General features: G+C 39.1%; 1 protein-coding gene across 2 annotated transcripts; it reads right to left on the reverse strand.

Moving 5' to 3' along the window:
• Positions 1-4059: 4059 nt before the first annotated feature.
• On the reverse strand, positions 4060-24434 carry LOC130087658 (alanine--tRNA ligase, cytoplasmic-like). Of its 2 annotated transcripts, XM_056254085.1 has the most exons (22): positions 24340-24393; positions 23750-23821; positions 16181-16348; positions 15910-16098; positions 15585-15730; positions 15307-15498; positions 12824-12968; positions 12598-12743; positions 12407-12515; positions 12111-12261; positions 10195-10319; positions 9727-9871; positions 9461-9639; positions 9258-9371; positions 8898-9104; positions 8490-8674; positions 8071-8179; positions 7413-7526; positions 6041-6160; positions 5864-5950; positions 5644-5757; positions 4060-4810 (listed from the first exon to the last, which is right to left on the reverse strand). In XM_056254085.1, the coding sequence occupies exons 2-22, from the start codon at positions 23798-23800 to the stop codon at positions 4631-4633; spliced, it is 2976 nt and encodes a 991-aa protein (XP_056110060.1). In that variant the 5' UTR covers positions 23801-23821; positions 24340-24393; the 3' UTR covers positions 4060-4630. The 2 variants fall into 2 exon arrangements, with proteins under 2 accessions (XP_056110060.1, XP_056110067.1); XM_056254092.1 differs by lacking the exon at positions 23750-23821 and having other exon boundaries at positions 24340-24434.
• Positions 24435-24598: the final 164 nt, after the last annotated feature.

A 24598-nucleotide genomic window follows, 5' to 3' on the forward strand; every position in this document is an offset into this window, starting at 1 on the left:
GATCAAAATCCCAGCGCTGTCGTCATCGTGTAAAGCCCGCCCCAACGTTTCTGATTGGTGCCGCGATTTCGGCGGATTGGAAATGAGCTTGAATGAGCTCTTTGCCAGACTAACTTTCAGAGCAAATCTAAATTTGCCGGAAGTTGTCTGGTTGGTTTCAGGGGAACGTAAAACATTCCAGAGAGAACGCAAAAGCACTGAAATATGATATATTTTACTTCCCCTCTCTCATCACCATTTCCCTTTGGGGGTCCGTAGCTTTCTGTTTTGGCCTAGTCCAAGTTCCAGTAGTTCTTTTTCAAAATGTAGACATATCAGCTATTTCAGTGTGCAAATGCACATATGTTACATGCTTGGGTGCCTTGTCCTCGCTTCTGGACACATCCTCTCTCCAGAGCACCGCTAACCTCATTATAAGACGCATAAACACATGTTATTGTTCCTTTAGTCTTCTTACAGAGCATTTATTGACACACATTCGCACGCGCACAAATCTGGGCTCTAAAATAGGGCACGGATCGTCTACCCACCAGCTGTCCTCCACCCACCACACATGATTCACGGCTTCTCCTGTGCGCCACCATCTCATCCTCTTGTCTGTTCTACTTTAAACTAAGCTGAGCGCCGTGCCTTCGGGATCAGGGTGGGAAAAGCTCTCTCACCTGAAAACTTTCTCCCCTCTTCATTTTTAAAGAGCTACCTACCTGCATTCGCTTTCACGTCGGAAAAGTCCTCTGAACCTTTAGAAAATCTAGACTTGTGGCACACAAGTGCTTTTATACATTGTCAATAAAGTGTAATCGTCTTTTGACGGCTATATATCGGCGAACATTAAATGCACAGTGCTGCAGTGGCTTTATTATATTTGACCTATTCTGAGGGATTATTATAAGGCGTTTTACAGTGAAATTCTAATATCACGGACACGTAGGATGGCTGCCTAATACATAGGTAGAATATTGAGACGTGCAGTTGGTCACCAAAGACTTTTAACCAATTACTTATCCTGATTTTTTTTTTTTTATGTATTGTTCAGAAAATTTAGATTTAGAAAAATGCTGATTCGTGAAGTTCTTGTATTGCTCTTAACAGTATTCAGTAATCCTATGGTACTAGTGGGCTATGAGGGATGTTTCTCTTCTTGTTTTTGTGCCACATCGTAGCCTGGCGAATGATATTCAGGCAAACCTCAAACAATTTCTGAAAGACTACATTATGTCCACCTTCTCTGTTCTCTCCATTTGAAATGTTCTGTCTGTGGCCAAATTGCATGACGAGATCAATTCGAAATTGGCTTGTTCTCTTTATGCTCTTGCCAATGTTCTCAGCACTAAATTATTGGTCTTTGTGGATCCTTATTGTCACATTGAGAGAGCTTTTTAGGACTTCATATCTTTTGCTTAATTGTTTACAGGATTAAAGGATGCAAAGTTGTCTGGCTGTAAAAATTTTATGAATATTACACAGCCTGTAAAGACTTCAGTTTTCCACAATCAAACACATGATTGTGCCTCCAGGATAGATGTTGAGTGAGGGAGGCAGTTTCATTTAGTTTTCTTGACATTTTTGAAAGGCTTTATGGTAGATTCCCCTTTTGATTTGAATAAATAATTAAAAAGGCAGCAACAACAACAACAAAAAACCTGAGATGAAGTTAAACATTAGGCTACAGTATTTAGATATGTTCATTTGAGTAGAACACACTCCACTATCCACATATAATGCTGAATCCAGTTCTTCATTTGAAGGAACCCTTCAACAGACTGTACATATCCTCACTGTGCCACTGTGTTTGCTTTCATTAACTTCTCATTAGTGCTGATAGTGTCTATTGGTCAGTGCTTTTTTTTTTTTCCTTTCACAACCGCAGTCTTTGTGTAGTTATGGACTGTTTTTAATCTTTATGCTACTGTAAGAAATAAACATTTAAAAATGGTTTATCTTTGTGTGCTTGGACATTTATTTACAAGCAAACCATTTTTGATTATTTAATGCAGTACATTTTCATTACAATCTCAGTATTAAACTCTTGATTTTATTGTACTTTTATCCGAATATGTGAATTTTTTTTTTCACTGTTAAAATTTCATCCTTTTTCATCTATGCCCCAGTGTGCTATGAAACTTCCTACATGGAAAAGCTTGCATGTAAAAATGTCCCATGCAGGTGTTTCATTTTATTCTGTTAAAATGTTAAACGTTTTCCTCATGCCCTCAATATCATGGTCTCGTTACTCTTTTTTAATATTGCTTAACCGCACAAACATCAGTAATGAATAATGGATTTGTTGAATTCTGGGATGTGTGGGATCAACACTGTAAAAAAAAAAAAGTTACTGTAATTACATTAAACTGATCTTAATATATACAATATATAACACTAATCTTGTATAACTTATAAAAAGTTGAAAATTGCTTAACTTAAAAACATGTGATAACTTATTGATCATAAAATGTTTTATCCTCATAGTTAAACAGTTAAACTTCACTTTGAATCCCTCAATAAGCAATGACTGACTTTAGACATTTTCACTCTTTTGCCGTTGTGTAAAGTTAGTGTGTCTGAGCTTGACTGGAGCATATGTCTGAAAGTCTGGCACACCTATTCATAGAAATTGCAACACAAGCATATTCTGTTTAAAATTTAAAAGTTCGGAATAACAAAAATGATCGGCAAGTTTTCAAAATACGTTCGCATGGTTGAGCAGCAGCTGTGCAAGAGTGGTATTATGAAAAGTAGGGATGAATTTGGTGAATTATTGATACATGTAGTTACATTTAGATGGTTGGAACAAAGGCCTTATTGTGAAACTCCCCAAGAAAGGCGTTCTTCAGAGTTGAGACAGAGTTGGAGTGGCATCAAATTGCTCTCAGTCCCATTAAAAGTTCTTCTATACAGAAATGACAGGCTTTAAACTCAGACAAGAACAAGCCAGATTCAGAAGTGGAAGAGGTAGTACAGGCCATTTCTTTACTCTAAGAAACATCAGAGCAGTGCATCGGGTGGAAAAGCCCTCCGCATATCAATTTTATAGACTAAGAAATCATTCGACAGTGATACTTTATGGAAATTGGTATTCTACGTTCCACCAAAAACGCTGTATGAGGCTGTTCTACAGGACGATCGAATGCAGCGTCAGAATGGTTCCCTGTAAAGTCTGATGTGAGGCAAACTGTATCCTCTTCCTGGTCACCATTGACTGGATCATGTGGAAAACAACAGGCATCCAGTAGACCCCCTTCACAGCTTGGGGACCTTGACTTTTCCCGATGATCTTGCTGTAGTCTCCACAAAAATCAAACATCTCAAAGAAAAGAGCGACAGGCTGAATGGCTTCGCTATGCAGGTGGGCCTGAACATCAGTCCTTCCAAGACCAAAGTTAAGTGCATTAATTCCATCCCTAATGCACCAATCAAAGTCAATAATGAACCATTGGAATATGTCAACAATTTGACATACCTAGGAAGCCTCATCAGCAAGGATAACGTGGCACAAAAAGACGTAAAAGCAAGGTTTGGAAAAGATAGATGCATTTGCCAGACTAAGGACGGTCTGGAAATCTAGGCAATATGGCACCACCACAAAGCTACGTTTGTACAACAGCTTTGTCATATATTGTATATTCTGCCCTATGAAAATCACCAATGAACTGTACAGGAGAACAAAGAGTCAAGTGATATTGAGCTGAGATCAAGCGTTCTCGCATCCGATTGCTTGGGCATGTTCTCAGAATTAACCAGGCCCAAATCCCAGACTGGTCTGAGATGGGACACCACCTGGCAGAAGAAAACAAGGGCGACCTAAACCATCAAGGAGACGCAAAGCGATGGCAGAATTAAAGGAAATGTGTCTGACATGGGGCAAGGTACAGTACGCCGCAAACGATCAAGCCAATAGTTGATGACTTGTGTCTCACTCAGGACGAAGGGGAGTAAGTAAGTGTGCTGAAATAATCATAAGCAGTAGCTTTAATCACAATCCCATTCAAATAAACACCACTCCACAGGACTCATTTATGCATTTGAAATCATTGCTTTTTTTATTACCGTTCAAATGACTAATTTCCCCAAAACAGATGCTATAAGATCTACTGAAAGGTTAACAGTGTTGGCATGAATTTGTCTGAAATATTACGGCAACCATCCTGTTAAAGAGACAGACCAACAATTCTACAAATGTAATGGAAATCTTAGAGATAAAAAGACACCTTCCAATAGAATGATAATGACAATGATTTTCGTCCTCGTATGTTCAGAACGATAACAATGATCATGAGGATGATTTTATCTAGCAACATTGAACTGTCAATCTAAATGTAATTATCCAATCAGAAAACATGCACAGCCCCATGTGCTTTGCATCATAGAGTCAGGACGGTTTGATGGATCAGTTGATATATGCATGTGGTCCTGCAGTGACCTAGTTAACTGAGAGAGGATGCTAATTATTTCCCTTCCCATCCATAATTGACAAATTACACATTTCTGTACAGTTTTTACATTTACCAGCCGGGAATGTCCAATTTGTAAATTCAGCAGGCATAGCTAGAACAGGACAGGAGGGTTAAGACCAAAGTAAGGACCTCTTTTCAGATTAAACTCTACCTACACAACTCTTATCTATTTGTCCTTAATTTTCACCCAGTTTGAGGTGGGCAAACTCATTGGCCAGCTGCAGAGCCTCCTGTATGCAGTGTGTGTTTCTACCCGTGGCCTGGGCAGACATGTCTTTACCGCCTCCTTTTCCATCCAGCAGAGGGCACACTTCCTGAACCCACTCGTTGGCCTTCAGGCCCCGGTTTGCAACATCCTGGAAACACACAAAGAGCAAATTGGTGATTTTAAATTGATACTTTACACATGCATTAATGAGTTACTCTAGTCCCATGCAAGTCAACGTAATACTTAACCAGCATTAAATGTCAAAGTGAACACAAAATGGCATTTGAAACCCATTTTACTTCTGAGGTGAGCTAAAAAGCCAGCTATTAGATTTCACTGAACATAATAATGTACGCACTGATGAATCATTCACAATTAAGACTAGGAATGTGTATTAAGAAAATACACTACCGTTCAAAAGTTTGGGTTCGATAAGATTTTTTTTCATGTTTTTGAAAGTCTCTTTATGCATATCAAGGATGTATTTATTTGATGAAAAATATAATAAAAGCAGTGGTATTGTGAAATATTATTACAATTTCAAATAAATGTTTTCCATTTTAATATATTGTAAAATGTAATTTTTATTTTTGTGATGACAAAGCTTAATTTTCAGCACCATTACCCATTCTTCACCATTACACCATTCTTCAGAGTCACATGATCCTTCAGAAATCATTCCAATGCTGATTTGGTGCTCAAAAATCATCTTCTTCTTATCATTATTATCATTATCAGTTGAAAACAGTTGTGCTGCCTAACTCTTTCAGGACTCTTTACAAATCAAAAGAACAGCATTTATTGGAAATAGAAAACTTTTACAAAAAAACTTATGTTCAATTTATTGCGTCCTTGCTGAATAAAAATATTGATTTCTTTCAAAACAAAAGGAAATCCTGAGCTTTAAAGTAGATCTTGTTAAGTATTTAAAAAGAACCCTAAGCCAGCTCACAGAATAAGTTTCTCTCTGACCCCGTTTACCTGAGGAACTTGGCACAAGCAGATGATTTTTCCTGCATCGTTGTCCACAGCAAAAAGCATAGCAGCAGTCTGTGGTGAATTTGTCTTCAGTAACTTCAAAGACTCATTCAAAGCCTGTGGAAGCACAGAGGAATCATTTAGACTTTCACTGAAGACTACTTAAAAACTGCATTCATTTCAACTATAGATCCCGATTTTAAAAGGACAGTGAGACATTTACCTTTGCAGATGCTCCACTCTCCATCTCCATCACAATTAGAGGTTGGTTAGGTTTGCTGTCGATGATCTCCTTCGTCTTTTCCAGGACCTAAAAATTAACCATGTGTTCACAGCTGGTCTTAGACTTTCCAATAATCTCAGTGACTAACCATCAAACATCTGAAACATGTTTTCTTACCCTCTTCTGTACATCAGCCTTGCTGGCACGGTCCAGGTCATCCATGATCTTTTTAAGACCCTTCAGGGAATCCCTCATCTCATCCTTCTGCCACTGAGAGATCACTGCAGTGCCCAGGGACTGAATATATATATATGCATTAGGGGTGGAACGGTACACCGAAGTCACGGTTCGGTTCATACCTCGGTTCAGACATCACGGTTCGGTACGATTTCGGTACAATGGAGGGAAAAAGCAAAACAAAAATGCAGAAGGCATTGTATTTTTTAAATAAGTTTTATTAATAAAGGCATAGAACCAGTTTATTTGTAGTGCACTGACAATAGTTTTATATAATTAGTTTATTAATTAAATTAATAAAAAGACAAAAAGGCCTTGCGATATGTTTGGTAATTGTACTATTAATTTAAAATTATTTTGCTATATTTCAGATCAATATATTTGTTTTCCTTAATTTCAATTAACATTATTAATTGACAATGTAACATTATTCTCATCTGAATTATAAATAATTGATTTCTGTATAAAATAATACTACCATTAAAAACACATTCGATTTTCTTTTTTAATCAATGTTGAATGTGTAAGATTAGTGCACCAAGGACAAGAAATGAAAACCAATGCAATATGACTAATGTCCAAAAGACAGACTGTTTTGAAATGGAGTTGGATAAATATGTTTTGCTTTTAAAACAGTGTGTATGTGATTTTGGTTGGGTGACAGTTGTAGGTTACAGTTTGACAAGAGTTTACAGTGTGACAAAAGCACAATGTTGTGTTTTATTGCGAGTGTACACAAATATAAGTAAACACTTTGCAGGTTTAATGATCTGTATAAACAAAATGACTCTCTCTCTCTCTCTCTCTCACACAGTTCAAATCGCACCCGCGCGCCTCTCTCTCTCTCTCTCTCTCTCTCGCACACACACACACACACACACACACTCTCCAGCATTGCAATCTTGACATCGCAGCCTGTTCATTATGCGGTCACACCAAACGCGAATAGAGCTTCAAATTCGCGTCTAGTTCGACGCTAGTCCAAAGCGAATAGGACGCGCATAAAGCCAACGTTTGAAGTGAACGCGCGTTCAGAGCTAAGCCGGTGGTACAGATTATGTGTCCCTAAAGAACCCGCGTATCTAACAGTAGTTCCGCATTGCATTAATTAATTTGCACGCGAGTTTTATTTATTTTTATACCGTGTATTCTCCGTGTAAATTCGTGCACCGAACCGTGACGCCCGTACCGTTTCGGTTCGATACGAATACATGAACCGTTCCACCCCTAATATGCATACATAGATTCAGTACACTTAAAAACAGGTTTATACCATACAAGCAAGAGCAGAACATGTTTGAGTTGAACTCACCTCTGTCATATCAGCAATCTCCTTCTGAACGTCTTTATTCGGGGAGGTTTGAGCCTTCACTTTCTCTGCCATGGCATCTAGACCCAACTTCAGGGCATCAGCTTTCCTCTGGGCCTGACAACACAAACATCCACCTGTCATAAACTATTAGGAATGGGAATCATAAGGAACTTCTTTATTCTGCTTCCTAAATGATTCAATAATTGGTCCTAAAAATATACTGTACTAAAAAGTATTTAAATGAAAAAAAAAAAAAAAACTTTTTTTTTTTTTTTTTACAAACCACTGTTCTGATTGTGTATTTACACATTACTATATGAATTACCAGTCAGTAATTATATTGATTTATCTCTCACAAGTCTTAAGTACATGTCTGCGTGACTGATTCATTGAATTCACAGAACTGGCTCAAAAGATACATTTGTGAATCAGACTACACTAGCCACACTGCCAAACAGCAAAAAAAAAAAGAAAAAGAAAAAAAGACAAGTGACACATTTAAGCTTTGTATTATTTTAGGTCTTCCTTTCAAAGCACATTCAAATCAGACAGCAAGAACCGGTTCTAGATTCCCCACCCTACATCACATACTACAAAGCTAAAAGGGTGAAAAAAAAAAGCGTGTGCGCATATTCATGTTGGCCAAGCCTTCTCCAACCTTTTGAGCCTCTGCTCCAGTCACTGCCACAATCCTCCTGATTCCTTTAGCAATGGCCTCCTCTGATACAATCACAAATGGAGCAGCATGACCAGAGTTCTGCAGGTGCCTATGGGTAATAATGATCAATAAGAAAACTATACTCTGAAAACAGTTCATTCATTAGGGCTAAGGAAAATATTATTTAACAACGCTTTCATAAACATTTTAATTGCATTAATAAAAACAAAAAACAATATTTTTTTTATTACTAGTAATTTTCATGAAGCATAGACAGGACCAAATTCAGAATATTACACAAAGTTGATCATTTTTGTTCATATCTACAGAAATCTACATGTGCTACACATGAATGAAAGCGAGGAGCTGAGTAGGCCTACTTCTGCAATATTTGAAGTTTATAATATTAAAGCTCATACGTTCCACCGCAGAACTCGATGGAGGTAAGTGAGCCTGCAGGGCTGTTCGGATCGGCCAGCAGCTCCTCCACTGAGACGCCAACAGACACCACTCTAACAGGATCAGGGTACGTCTCATCAAACACTGCCCGCAGACCTTGGATGGCTTTAGCTGCTGCAAGGGGAGTATCCAGAGCATAGACCGCCTGAAGAAAGAGAGAGTATTTCAAATTGTGAGAGAAAATATGAAAAAAATACAAAAGTGATCTCAAGGACAAGTAAACTATATTTCTGCTTTCAACAGGATAACTTACAATAGGTTATCGTTTTGTTTTCGGACTGTGAATACATGTAAAGAAAGTTTCAAGCGGTATGAATATGAACGTTTCATTAAAAAGTGTCTTTGAAAGTCTGTTGAATGGTCCTAACCTTAGCGTCGCGAATCATGTTGGAGGCGATCTCTTCTGTGCGGTGCACTTCATCTGTGCTCATTGCACCTTTAGCTGTGAAGTCAAAGCGCAGTCTGTCTGGAGCAACCAAAGAGCCCCGCTGATCTGCCTCTCCCAAGACTGAACGCAAAGCAAAGTTAAGGATGTGTGTGGCGGTATGGTTACTCATGATGGGCCTACGACGAGCCTGAGAAGGAGAGAAAAAGAGAGAGGGGAATCATGTTGCATTCTGTGCTCTCTCAATCCATGTTCCATCTTTGCCTATAAATGTACATAACATCCTATCCATCTCTCTTGTTTGTCTGAACCAAACATTTTTAGATGTCACTTGGTTACATACCTCATCCACATGCAGAGTTAGGCGGTCTCCAACCTTCAGTGTGCCGTATACTGTACCAATATGCAGCACGTATCCTCCCCGCACCTGAGTATTCTTCACAGTGAACTCCATCCTCTGAAGCAGCAAAACAAAACATGACAGCAAAATAAAGCATAGCTAAACTAAGCATCTCAGCTTCTTTCCACAACCACCCTGTTTCTTACATCCTCAGCGGAGTCGTTTTCTCGGAGCATGTAGCCTTCATCAAAGCTCTGCCCACCCTGCTCGGCGTAGAAAGAGGTCTTGTCGAGCAGCACTCCACACTCTTGACCTGTGGTCACTTCATCAACAAATGCACGCTCCCTCCTGAGAGCCAACACTGTGCCCACTGTCTGTTCAAACTCTGAGAGAGACACAATATCACAGGCATGAAAACCAACGCATAATCAACCGTAAAACCCAACAGGAATAGCTAAGGTGTAACTCGTACCATAGTTGCCATTATCATCTGAAGTGTACTTGTACTTGGGGCTGTCGTCAGTGGCAGCGACATCTTTTTTTCTGAGCTCATCAATGGCGTAGATGTCCAGCATGATGTGGTCCTCATCCCCAGAGCCTTTGCCTTGAGACTTTAACTGTGTACACGTTTTTATTTAGACCCATTTACATTAACAAAACACCTATTGTTATCAGTTAATATTGGACATATGTCGGCTGATATAGGATTTTTAATTGTGCATGCTCATTTTTGTCTATTTTTACATTTAAATGAACTTTGCCGTCATTATAAATAACAGTCAAAATGAAATCAGTCAAATGTTACATGTGAATTTTGCCACCAAAACATTACAGTTGAAAGTATAAAAGATGGATTTTCAGTCCTCTGTATTCTATAACTATGAAATTATTCTGTGCTTAATGGAAATTGCGCTGCATAAAAGAATGAACTGATTTCCACCTGAGCAGCTTTCTTCTCCTCCTCAAAGGCCTGCCTGTCCACCCCCATTCCCCTTTCTTCAGCGATCAGGGCAGTGAGGTCCAGAGGAAAACCATACGTATCGTACAGCAGCCAGGCTGTGTCACCTACACAAAACAATGACAGTTATATACAATACAATACAATACTACAAAATTTGTCTTTATTTCTTTGCTTTCAAATGTTTAACAATAGAATTTTTATTTTGGCAGAAAAACACCACAGAGAAACCTTAAAGCCTCTCTTCTGTTGACAACAAATTTATAAATAATTCTCATTACAATTTTGGGAAGATGGTTGGCGAGTGTTGCGTTTTATAAATAAACATAAGCAACCCTTCCCTCCAATTAAAAACTAAAACTAAAATGAAGATTCAAATGAAGAAAATGTATTTCATTTAATCAAATTACTTTGGCACACGAAAAAGACCTTCACCCGCTGATCGAATGCCGCCATTGGATCGACTGAGTTGGCCTTACAAAGTGAGGTTCTGTGGGGTACGGACGGGATTGATTCCAATCCTAGAGCTTCCGAACAAATGGGTTTTTGGGGTGCGGACTGATGGTTACCCCGTGAGTCAGTCCTAGAGCTCCTACTGTCCGATTTTAGGGAAAAATCGGGTCCATCGGAGACGTCAAATAGACTTCTTAGGCGCCGAAATAACACCACAGACACAGTTTAATCACCATGGGCAAATCTCAGAGTACAACTGTGAGTTGTGAAAAATATGATACACTGGTGTTTTGCCAGATGAGAAGTTTATCTATGCATCATCTTTTTACTCTTTAAATTAATTTTATAACTGTATCATATATCTCTTTTAATTTCCTTTATAACTGTTTTAATTTTCCTTGCTTTCATTTTGTGAATATTTTGGTAAATGGTAAATGGACTGCATTTATATAGCGCTTTCACAGACCCAATGGCCACCAAAGCGCTTTACATTTGCCTCACATTCACCCATTCACTCACTCATTCATACACCGACGGCTGCCATACAAGGCGCCATCCAGCTCGTCAGGAGCAGCTGGGGTTAGGTGTCTTGCTCATGGACACCTCGACACTTGGTCAGGTGGAACCGGGGATTGAACCACCAACCTTTCGGTTCACAGACAACCTACATGAACCACTGAGCCACTGCCGCCCTATTTTAATTATTTTCTGTAAAGCACTTTGAATTGCCATAGTGTATGAAATGTGCTATATAAATAAACTTGCCTTGCCTATTACATTGCTGTACATGCATGATATGACGATAGTTTCTCAAATGAAACGGTAAAATGCTTGTGAATTGACTCTCAGAGCGGCTCTTGAGATGAAGTTCATGCATTCATGTCCTCAAATCGTGAGGCAGCAGAGACTGAAAACACAGCGAGTGTCACGCGTGCGATTCAGTGTGTGTGTGTGGTAAATGAAACCGCGCATCTGTGTCATTCATTCACACAGAGACAAGCAGAACATCCAGGATTAATATTTAAGTAGTCTTTTTGCAGTTTAATATTCACAGACACTAGTATATATCGTGGTATACATCGGCTTCAGTGATCCTAGTCAAAAAGTTAGTCTGGAGCCCTGCGCTTAGATCAGGGATAGGCAACGTCGATCCTGGAGTGCCACTGTCCTGCAGAGTTTAGCCTATCCCTATCGACGTTGCCTATCCCTGGCTTAGATAAACATGGAAGTGACTGAAAACAGCTGCCTATTAGTGGGTACCGAATATACCTGGCACTCGGTACTACAGAAATGGTGGTATCGTCAAATTTTCAAAATTTCAGTACCGACTTGGTACCGAAATACCGGTGCTTTTGACAACCCTATACTGTACTGATATATAATCAAACGATTTACAGGTCTGAAAACGCCTTAAAAGAACATCTGTGTGGTAGTATGTGCTTTACCTGGAATAGTCTTGCTGTCTCCAAGACTCTGGATCTTGCGGTCCAGGATACGGCGTCCCCTGCTAAGGGTTTTGAGGAACTGTGCCTCTTCCTCATTGATGATGTCCTTTACCATATCAGGATCTTTCCGCAACTCTGGGAAAGCATCACCCTGAAGAGAGCCATGAACCATTAAATGGCCATCAGAGATAGAACTGAAACTGTATTTAATGAAAGTGCATTTCAATAGTGCAGACAGGAGGTTCCTTATGCACAAAGTTATGAGAGAAAAAAAATTGCAGAGGTAGAGGCATTACCAGGGACTCAACCACTACATCTACTAAGGAGGCGAAGAAACCCCTCTGTGCACCCAGCTTCTCGTGAGAGTATCGCACTGCACGACGTAGAATTCTTCTCAGCACATAGCTGTGAACACAAAAACAGGGTAACATATACATACATTGGGTATATATCAAGTACACGGCAAACTATAACACCATCACCTCACCCTCTGCCTGTGTTGTCAGGTCTCCCGCCATCAGACAAGGCGATAGTAATGGTTCGGGCGTGATCAGCCAGGACGCGGTATGCCATGTCGATACCATCGGTGTCTTCTGAGCCAACCTTTCCTGTGTATGCCCTGGCACCTGTGCCCTGAGAACCAAGACAATTTTTTCAATTACATGCAAAAGAGAGTTTTGTCATGTCTCATGTGTTTTTTTTTATGATTGTACCTTCTGAATGGCTTCAAAATAAGGGATGAACAGGTCAGTGTCGTAGTTGGACATCTTGTTTTGCAGTACAGAGACCAAGCGCTCCAGTCCCATCCCTGTGTCAATGCTCTTCTTGGGCAGAGGCTTTAGCACTGTCTCCGACTCCCTGCATGGAGAGCCCAAACCATATGCGTTTAGAACAATATGTGAATACTTACAGTATCTTTGTGTAAAGAATTACAGGCTTCAATATGGCACCAATGTTAAAATTTCGATAATGAAATTATACTACCGTTCAAAGGTTTAGGGTCGGTAAGATGTTTTAAAAGTTTTGAAAGTGTCTTATGATCACCAAGGTTAAATTTATTTGATCAAAAGCATAAGAGATATTAAAATGTTATTTATTCCTGTGATAGCAAAGCAAAGAATTTTCAGCATCATTACTCCAGTCTTCAGTGTCATATGATCCTTCAGAAATCATTTTAATATGCTGATTTGGAGCTCAAGAAACATTTATTATTATCCATGTTGAAATCAGTTGATGTTTGATATTTTTGTAGAAACTGATTTTTTTTCCAGATTCTTTGATGAAAATAAAGTTTAAGTATTTGCTTTAAGAAATGCTTTGTAACATTATAAATATCATTACTGTAATTTTCGATCAATTTCATGCAATTCAATTAATATATAGGCTATTTTAAATAAATTTTATTTATATATAACTTTAAGTGATAACCTAGCCTGGCTAACGCCAGACCCAATTCTCGTTGAGACTTGGGTCTGGGAACCACATGTTCATTTTCTCGTATTTGAGGCGTGGTTTACGAATGCCCAGAGCCGTTTATTGGGTGCTAAGAATGTCTATCAAATGCGCCTGTACGTAGCTCATAGCCAATCGTTTCGATTATACCAGATGCCGTATGTAGAGCGACAGAAATTAGACGAGGGAGACGACGATGGCCGATGGGTCAGAGATTTATGTGTAGCCTACACGATGGCGTGTATCTAACGGCCGTTTCACACCGCTTGCGTGAGCGGCGCGTATTTTTTTCGGCGTGCATGTTAAGCAATGAGTGCATTCACACCGGGAGCAGCGCGTGAGCGTCGAGCAGGAGCGGCGCGTGAGCAGCAGTGAAGCGGGGGTTTCGAATCTGTTTTTTGCTGCATTGCTCACGCTAAATTAAAGTGAAAGCACACTTTTGATGGACAAAAATAAATGTGATTTCACACAAAAATTGCCCAAAATGCACAGAATTAGCATGTCTGGTGAGTTTTAACAAGAACTTGAGTAGGCAAATAAAAGAAAATAAAGACTCTAAAATATTTATAGAAGATTTACCCGGTAAAAACTTGTTTTTAATTATTCAGTTTGGGTGAAAGTTGTGTATTATATAAATAAAAAAAACTAAAGTAAACTAGCCAGAAAATATTATATATAAACGTTCTTTTAGTTCATGTAACGTTAACACACAGACAGCTACAGGCTAGCACAACCCAAATCAAACCCGAGTGTGTGGTTTATTTGTGTGTTTTGTTTTTTATCCGCGGAGTTGCGGTCTTGTAAACATCGAAAGTATGACTGAAACTAATAGATTGGAGCCATTTTCTGGTTTGTTTTGTTGTATTACATTTAACTTATATGCGAATGTTGTACACCTCCCCATTACAAACTTTCAAGACTATCAATGTTATAAAATGGCCAACTTCTAAAAACAAATGTATAGTTGTCTTTATAAAGAATTGCTCGCTTATATATAATGCCGAAGTCATATTTCAATGTCTTTGGAAAACAAGAAAAAACACAAAATGACTTAAGCAATTATGCTATGAGGCTAACGATATGTAGCTTTGGAGCCGCTGCTGTGACACTGTCTACAAACGCTTCCAGTGTGAATACTCTCGCGCGTCTGCAGCTGCAGTGACGATGTAGTATTACGCTGACGCGCTGCTCAAATGCCGCTCACGCTTGCGGTGTGAAACCTATGTGTGAAACGGCCGTAAGGCTGCATCGAAAGGTAACTTCGCGTCTGCTGCCATGTTTGATCCATAGGTATAAACAAACTGCTTCGGTGTGTCGCATAGACGTGTCATCGTCTTGCTGCTCCCTCCCCGTTCTGTGATTGGTTCCCTAAATGCGGCGAAAATTTGGTCCATGGTATCCATACTGCCTTTCAGCGTGAATAAAATCGCGCTGCGGGAAGGCAGTATGGGGAAACCCAGACTAGTGATAACCAATAAATGGCTAAAAAAAAAAATCAAACAAATCAAACATTCAAATAATTGTTTTAAATATGAATTAATCTACTTAATATTACATATCCAATATAAGCTGAAATCAATTAAAAAACATCTCTAATTTCAGTCAATAACTGATATATTGTGCATTCATATGAACAATACATTACATAAGAATTGTCTCTAAAAATAATATCTCTAAGTATGTGTGAACTTTTAATAAAGTGTTTACAATTGTTAGTTGTAGTTAACAAGGAGCAGTAGTTTACCTGTTAAACTGGATGAACACCAGGTTCCAGATTTCAAGCACATTCGGGTCATCCATGTTGACCAAGTGGGCGGCATCTCTGCCTCCAATGCGATCAAAGTGGATCTCGCTGCACGGTCCACATGGACCAGTGTCACCCATCTCCCAGAAATTATCTTTCATACTGCCGGGAAGAATACGGCTCTCCTCCATTCTGGGACCGAGTCGAGAGACAAACGAGAAATATCTTACTATTACACATCAATAACTCAATACACCTTGTACATATTTTGTACTCACCCCAAGTCCAGCCAGATCTGCTTGCACTCCAGGTCAGGCTCCAGGCCTGCATCAGCATGACCACCAAAATAAGTCACATAGAGGCGTTCAATAGGTATGCCAAACTCCTGCGTCAGCAGCTCCAGTGCCATTTTGCAGGCCAGGTGCTAGATATAGAATGAGCAAAAAAAGAAATGAAAGGATGCAAAGAGAAAAGACCAAAATTCGTTTTTCATTTATCATTTTTACAGCACATAAATACAAAACAGAAAAAAGAGCATCGGTACTATGAAGAGATACGCCATGATTTTACAATATACAACACCTCTCTCTCTCTATCTCTTACTTTGAAATAATCTCCAAAGGACCAAGAGCCTAACATCTCAAAGAAAGTGTGATGGTACACGTCTTTGCCCACATCATCAAGATCATTGTGCTTGCCACCGGCACGAATGCACTTCTGTGTGTTTGCAGCACGGCGAAGTCTGGCCATGGGGTGGGACGGGTCGATGGTGTTCAGGAAGATGGGCTTGAACTATTGAGAAGATGAAGATAACAATTAATTTTCTATAACAAATTAGACACCCATTTATGTAACTAGGCTTAAATCTCCTAACCTGGTTCATCCCGGCATTGGCAAAGAGTAGAGTGGGGTCATCTAGCGGAATGGTGGCTGACGAGTGGACATACTGGTGTTCATAGTGACGGAAGAAGTCAATGAACTTCTCACGGATCTGTGCAGCAGTCAGCGAAGAGTCCATGCTGGTTGAGTTTTTCTCAGGGGACTAGGGATATATACAAACACACAGTGAGTCAGAAACCGGTTTTACAAAAACAGCGGGTGGAGTAAACATGTAGCTGCAGCTTGTTATGCTATTAAACGTCAACAATCAAGAATATGTAATGGACATCTGCACACCTCAGGATCACTACATGATCTGCATTCATACCAGGACATTCCAGAGATGAACCCGTTTAGTGAGGAAGTAAAGCTTGAAAAACCCATTAAACAGACAAAATTCTCACTGCTGGGCAGTGAGCAATTGTGAAGGCCAAGTATGGTAACCTCCTCTGAATTTGTCCTCTGCATTTAACCCATCCAAGTTAGCGCACACACATTAGTAGCAGTGAGTAGTGAACACACACACACTGCAAACCATGGACACACACCCGGAGGAGCAGTGGGCAGCCCGGGGAGTGATTGGGTGTTGGGTGCCTTGCTCAAGGGCACCTCGGTCAGACTCATTTCCCTCCGGTATTGAGAATCAAACCCGCAACCTTTAGGTTACCAGTCTGACTCTCTAACCATTAGGCCACGCCCACAACTGCCCCCAAATATGAGCGTAAAGTGAGATTTTACTATTTTTCCATTAAACCATCATTCTTTTATTGCGGCTGCAAATATTACTTAATGTTTTTCTTTCAGATGTATGGGGTCATTTGTGTATATATACATTCATTTTCATTCAAATCATATATTTACCATGGTGAATAAGCGGAGGGTAATGGCTGTTTCACCAATCTGAAAGTTCTGTGCAACTACCACTACAGGCAAAATAGAAAAATTGTGTGCGAATGTCGAGATAGTAGACTTGAAACTTCCTCACAGGAATATTAAAGGAAGCTCCTAAGCAGGTGGAGCCAGTATGCAGCAAACAATAGACATCCCTGAAGTATTTACAGCGCCACTCCCATAACAACTCATTCAAAACATAAAGAAAGCTTTTTCCAAATGACAACTACATAACCACTCCAGCCATTCATGCCAGAAACCGCATTCATTGAGAAACAATGAACTAAACTGCTTCAACATCTGCATGCTGAGAACCAGAATTTCCTTGCTATAATGACGTGGACTTGAAAATAGTTATTATTTTAAAACAAAGCTGAACTTGATTTACAATCAATAAGTGCTCAACAATAAGGAACACATTTTCACTTGTCCAGTCAATGGTTTTACTGGACCCACAACCCATCATGTTTTTATGTGTCAGAATATATATGGTTTTTTTTATTAAGTTTTCTTTGCAAAATAATAATAAAACTCAATTTTATTGAAGGTTTTTAGGGGTGGGGAGGATACTGATATTTATCATTTTCAACCTTCTCTAAATTATGCTTCCAAGACTATCACAATTTATAACATTTCCTTGAATACCATAATTAAACCATAAAAATTTGACAACCATTACAAAAATAAAGCCACACATGGACAATCAACAAAAGTAAGATGTAGTGATGCTCATTGTTACTTCATAGGATTTGAATAAAAGCTTCTACTAAACGATTAAATGTAATCAATAATAATAATAACCATAATAATAATAATAAAACTCAACAACAGCTCAGGGCTCCAGACTAACTTTTCCACTGGTTGCACTGGTGCTACCAACTTTCTCAGTTGGTCGCACCAGCATATGATTTGGTCGCACCTTTTTATTTATTTTTTTTGCTACATAATCAATGGGATTAATCAATGCATGATGATGAATAGTGGTTTTAATGGACCAAGGCTAGCAAAGGCTTTCTGGGTTGCAGCAGAAATACCTGTAATATATTAATTATCATTGCCAAATTTCAGGATTTTCATGGATTTTGGACAGTAATTTTAATCTGTAATTTTAAGCATTTTACATTTGAATTATATACAATCTATCTATTTACATTTGAATCATATTCTATCTCTCTATCTGTCTATCTGTCTATCTATCTATCTATCTATCTATCTATCTATCTATCTATCTATCTATCTATCTATCTATCTATCTATCTATCTATCTATCTATCTATCTGTCTGTCTATCCATCCATCTATCTATCTATCTATCTATCTATCTATCTATCTATCTATCTATCTATCTATCTATCTATCTGTCTGTCTGTCTATTATCATCTTTAATCTATCTTTTAAAAATCATTAAACATTCAAATGTATGCATTACATTTTAAAAGATTAGAGTATTATAATAAACTGATACAGATTTTTCGTTATCAAAGTTTATAGTTGTAACAAAAAGCAGAAATCTCACACTCCTTACCTTCTGCATTTTATAATAATTTCCTTTTCCTCTGTCGAGCGATCATGAGAGTAATCGCTCGACAGAGGAAAATATAACCGCTGAAAAGACGTAGGAGGAAGGTGCTCTGTGTTTCGTGAGACCATTTTTATCATTTTTATATGCCTTAAAGGTATTGTAGCAGGGCTGCCAACTCTCACGCATTCACCGTGAGAGCCAATTCTCACGCTCTCACGCCACACCCCCGATTTCTCACGCTGAAGTGTCAACCCAGTCGGTCAAATGCCTGAAAGATAAGTTTATCTATAGATCTACCAGTTGAGCCATTCGTGATCGACTAGTTTTACCGCAAATTAGTTAAAATATCCTGTAATCTATAGCGAGCGAGCGTGCATGCGAGACAGATGTGTTGAGCTCCTACCGGCGCGCTCCTAATCGCGCACGCGCACACGACGGCAGAGAGGTAAACGAGCTTGCGTGTCTTTCGCAACACAACCCAGTGGACAGTTACACTGTATTGAGACAGTTGAGAAATAATAATATTTTTACAGTTTTCAACAATAATTGTCATTGTTGAACCCTTGCTCTTATTATATTTCTGATTTCTCAGTTTTGTCATTATTTTAGCAAATAATTTATTTTTTGTTTTGAGACAAGACAGTTTGTTTGAAGAAGTTTTAAAGAGTTAGTAAAAGAGTAAAGTAAAAGTTAAAACTTTTTTATTTAAGTAGGCATCTATTTTTTATTAAGTAGGCCTATTTATTTTGTATTAATACATAAATGTATTCATTCATAATGTATCATTATTGCGTGACATTTGTGTCAATAATCGTCAAGCACAGGGGACTTCGCGTAGTGGGAGGGGCCCCCAAATCAAATTCTGCTTAGGGCCCCCAAAAGGCTCGGACAGGCTCTGGAGACCAGACAGACAGTGTGAGTTTTTTGTGACAATTGTGAGGGAAATACACAATTTATTCCCATAAACTGTGTAGTCAGCCGTTCTCCCTCCCATCTGCACTGTGTGAATTGTGAACGCAGGCAGGTCAGTGAGTTACAGGGCGCTCCTTGTCTCCGTCCTGTTTAGGCTGGTAATTAATAGGCCTGTTATATAGAATTAAGTTAGCAATAGCAGAGTTGTTTGTTTTGCAGCACTGAGCAGTTCTTTTACATAACTTTATCATAAAAACAGTACAAAAGCATTTCCAGATGACAAATATCTGGACATGCCTAGTAGTTAATGTTAATTATTGTTTTCTAAGAACAGAATGTCAATTAAAATGTTAAAAATTAAATGTAATGTAAATCTCCCAAGAAATTCTGTACAGATACCAAATACTTTGACAATCAATATATACTTAATACACTTCTGCTAATGCAAGGATTTTGTGTTTGTATTTTTCCCCACACCAAGCCACGCCCCTCAATAAGCCTCTCCCCCATAACCCAAGCCCCGCCCCCCACAATCTCACTCTAAGCTGAACTCAAAAGTTGGCAGCCCTGTGTCAGACTCACATGTAATAAAATACCTAACTTTATCATTATGAATATAAACAACTAACATGGCTGTTAGTACTCACTATCAAGCTAGCATATCGATACTGGTAAAGTTTAAAATATATTGAGTTTGATTCGTTAACGAGCTAGTAACATAAAGCAAAGCTAAAAACAGGTTGCATTGATACACGTTTTCCCATTACAATCAGTTACACTGTGATGAAGGTGAATTTCGTGTAAGATTCATAACATATACGCCGTGTTTTGCATGTAATTGTGTCTCTTACTAGTCTCTTACCCTCCTCGAGTCAAACGCGCATGTGGGCAGCGCATGTAGCAGCGGGGGTGTTGCCATGGTTGCGAGAGAGTGACAGACGCCTAAGCCAATCCATTGTTTCGTCCCGGAAGGAAATAATGAGCTGTGTTTAGTGCAGATTAAACGGTCTAGAGTCACTCGATTTTTATACTCTTTTTATCAGAGTACTTACATTTTAATGATGCATTGACAGGGCTGCCAACTTTTGAGTTTAGCTTAGAGTGAGATTTTGGGGGGCGGGGCTTGGGTTATGGGGGAGGGGCTTATTGAGGGGCGTGGCTTGGTGTGGGGAAAAATACAAACACAAAATCCTTGCATTAGCAGAAGTGTATTAAGTATATATTGATTGTCAAAGTATTTGGCATCTGTACAGAATTTCTTGGGAGATTTACATTACATTTAATTTTACATTTAACATTTTAATTGACATTCTGTTCTTAGAAAACAATAATTAACAATAACTACTAGGCATGTCCATATTTGTCATCTGGAAATGCTTTTGTACTGTTTTTATGATAAAGTTATGTAAAATAACTGCTCAGTGCTGCAAAACAAACAACTCTATATTGCTAACTTAATTCTAAACTATATAACAGGCCTATTACCAGCCTAAACTGGATGGAGACAAGGAGCGCCCTGTAACTCACTGACCTGCCTGCGTTCACAATTCACACGGTGCAGATGGGAGGGAGAACGGCTGACTACACAGTTTATGGGAATAAATTGTGTATTTCCCTCACAATTGTCACAAAAAACTCACACTGTCTGTCTGGTCTCCAGAGCCGGTCCGAGCCTTTTGGGGGCCCTAAGCAGAATTTGATTTGGGGGCCCCTCCCACTACGCGAAGTCCCCTGTGCTTGACGATTATTGACACAAATGTCACGCAATAATGATACATTATGAATGAATATACAGTAAGGTTAATGTATCAATACAAAATAAATAGGCCTACTTAATAAAAAAATAGATGCCTACTTAAATAAAAAAGTTTTAACTTTTACTTTACTCTTTTACTAACTCTTTAAAACTTCTTAAAACAAACTGTCTCGTCTCAAAACATAAAATAAATGATTTGCTAAAATAATGACAAAACTGAGAAATCAGAAATATAATAAGAGCAAGGGTTCAACAATGACAATTATTGTTGAAAACTGTAAAAAATATTATTATTTCTCAACTGTCTCAATACAGTGTAACTGTCCACTGGGTTGTGTTGCGAAAGACACGCAAGCTCGCTCACCTCTCTGCCGTCGTGCGCGGTTAGGAGCTCAACACATCTGTCTCGCATGCACGCTCGCTCGCTATAGATTACAGGCTATTTTAACTAATTTGCGGTAAAACTAGTCGATCACGAATGGCTCAACTGGTAGATCTATAGATAAACTTATCTTTCAGGCATTTGACCGACCGGGTTGACACTTCAGCGTGAGAAATCGGGGGTGTGGCGTGAGAGCGTGAGAATTGGCTCAATTGCGTGAGTCTCACGGTGAATGCGTGAGAGTTGGCAGCCCTGCATTGATATATATAGAAAGTTTAAACAAATTTGGGAAAAAGTTTTTTAGACCAAAAACGACCTACCCTACCTTTAATTCGTGAATTCGTAATTGGCGCGTTTCACCATCAGTGTGCAATGCGCGTGACGTCTACGTTCGTCAATAAATAACTGCACGTGTCTTGCGGAAGAACATTGTAGACGGAACTTCTCTCCGTTAATGTCTATGGCGAGTCACGCAGGCACTGGGCTACTCCGCAGCCGAGACGACCCCGGGATAAAATAGTCCGAATATAAACACTTATTATAGGCGTACCGAAGTGATTCAGAATAAGTCAAAAACACGGTTTGGAAAATGGATTCATGATGTAGCCTACTCGTTCATTTTGAACATAAGTTACGGACTGCAGCAGCTGATACAACGGCGTTCTGTTGCTCAAGCGTCCACTCGCACAAATGCGACCACATAACATTTTAACTCGCACATTCTCAAAAAATGGTCGCATATGCGACCAATTTGGTCGCAGTCTGGAACCCTGCAAATACATAATCGCTTTTATTATATTCCCTGAAGTCAGTCTGAATAGGAGCATCTGCTAAATTAATAAATGTAAATGTAATGACGAAGCAGGCAGCACAGGGAAGTGAAGAGGAACTTATTTCGTAGCCTTTTATTAACATACTAATAAAAACCTTGCTGATATTAAATCTATTTTAAAGGAAAGACCTGGTAAAGACTGCAGCAAAAAACTACAAACCTTCAAATTCAAAAGAAATGACTGGCCCTGTGGTACATGCTTTTTGTTGAATCCTGGATAAAAATGTTAAACAATACAGTGTAAAATGCACCTGACAATGCTTTGTGAAGGAGATGAGAAACGGGCACTTAAAGGGATAGTTCACTTTGAAATTAATTTTTGGTATGTTTTAGCATACCTCAAGGGCATCCAAGATGTAGGTGTCTTTGTTTCCGCAGTAGTTTCAATTTTGATATTTTTAGGTCAAACCGTTCTTGTCTGTCAGTCATATAATGCAGGTCTATGGTCACCACCTCAAAGAGCATGCACAGAGAAGTCCAAATTAAACATGATTTAGTGACTCGTAAATGTAAGTACGCATTGATGGCCTAAGACACGAAACGAGCGGTTTGTGTGAGAAAACGAACAGTATTTATATCGTTTTTACCTCTTGTAACCACAGCCACGTCCAAGTGATCTGAGTGCTCGGGCGCTTCGGTCTGCGCAAACGCCGGAAGTGATCTCTCGCGCGTGTACGTCACTCATTGTTTACACAGAGATTTCGGAAGTGTTACCTTTCACTGTGAAGATCTAAACATATTTAGATATACAGGAAATCGCAATGGAAGACGATTTCGATATATCAACAGACAACGTTGAATTTTTTCCGCAACTGCGCGAGAGATCACTTCCGGCGCTTTCCGGCTTTTGCGCAGACCGAAGCGCCCGAGCACTCAGATCACTTGGACGTGGCTGTGGTTACAAGAGGTAAAAACGATATAAATACTGTTCGTTTTCTCACACAAACCGCTCGTTTCGTGTCTTAGGCCATCAATGTGTACTTACATTTACGAGTCATTAAATCATGTTTAATTTGGACTTCTCTGTGCATGCTCTTTGAGGTGGTGACCATAGACCTGCATTATATGACTGACAGACAAGAACGGTTTGACCTAAAAATATCAAAGTTGAAACTACTGGGGAAACAAAGACACCTACATCTTGGATGCCCTTGAGGTAAGCTAAAACATACCAAAAATTCATTTCAAAGTGAACTATCCCTTTAACATGATGCAACATTAGTGAGCAAAACAAGTCAACAGACCATGACCGGCACACAGTGAGGTTCACCTGACAATAGAAGAAAGCTTTGGCACATAAAAATGTGAGATGAAGAGCCATAGATAATGATGCTCTATGATCCTAGAGGAAGTATAACACGATTTACTACAATACGAATAATACCTACAAAACCCCATTCCCATTAATACAGAACCATATAAACGCAAATCACATGATAGTTTTACACATATATAAATAAAAACTAATTAGTTTTTTTTTTTGGGCTGCACTGCATTAACCAGTGCACTGACATAGGCCAAACCCATAGACTACAGTATGATGCAAGTTAGTGCTGACTTGTGCACATAAACATCTCCATCATGATTTGCATGATCTGGATTCTGTATTAGACAAGTAACCCAGTCATTATGTTAAAGTAACTTACATAAAGCGGTGAATAGTAACGTTACAGTCTTTCAGATTTACAATAGCATGCTTCCTCTAACTAAGCACGAGACAAGGCTAAGCTGACAATCCAGTCATTCACTAAAACACCATGTAACTGGATTCATACAGTCTCATGATACGGACCATAAAGATATAGTAAAAACAAATTACATATAACGTAATGAAACAAATATAAAGCTAATGAAACTTACGAATAATAATCGTATAGCCGCTTCAGAAGCCAGTCACACTACTTCTCACGCCGGTTGAAACCAAAAGGAGGAGACAGGAGAGACGACAAAGTACCGCCCACAACATAGATGATTGGTTCAGGAAGAGTGATGTTTCAGTGTACGTAGTTTCTATTGGTTTAGGATGCTGTCGATCAAGACAAAGACGGGACTGGATATGTCAACTGTGCAAAGGACGGAACTGGATGATGCAATGATAAAGTAACAGTGCATTGATATT

This window comes from Rhinichthys klamathensis, unplaced genomic scaffold (assembly GCF_029890125.1).
Source record: "Rhinichthys klamathensis goyatoka isolate OS25496 unplaced genomic scaffold, OSU_Roscu_1.1 h1tg000005l_1, whole genome shotgun sequence".
Taxonomy (NCBI): Eukaryota; Metazoa; Chordata; class Actinopteri; order Cypriniformes; family Leuciscidae; genus Rhinichthys; species Rhinichthys klamathensis.

Coding starts and splice junctions, on each gene's coding strand:
- LOC130087658 (XM_056254085.1), bottom strand. CDS start 23,800: ATGGCTCTTCATCTCACATTTTTATGTGCCAAAGCTTTCTTCTATTGT. Junction 12,262..12,406: donor ATGTAGTGGTTGAGTCCCTG/GTAATGCCTCTA, acceptor GGCTCTCTTCAG/GGTGATGCTTTCCCAGAGTT. Junction 9,640..9,726: donor AGATGATAATGGCAACTATG/GTACGAGTTACA, acceptor TGTCTCTCTCAG/AGTTTGAACAGACAGTGGGC.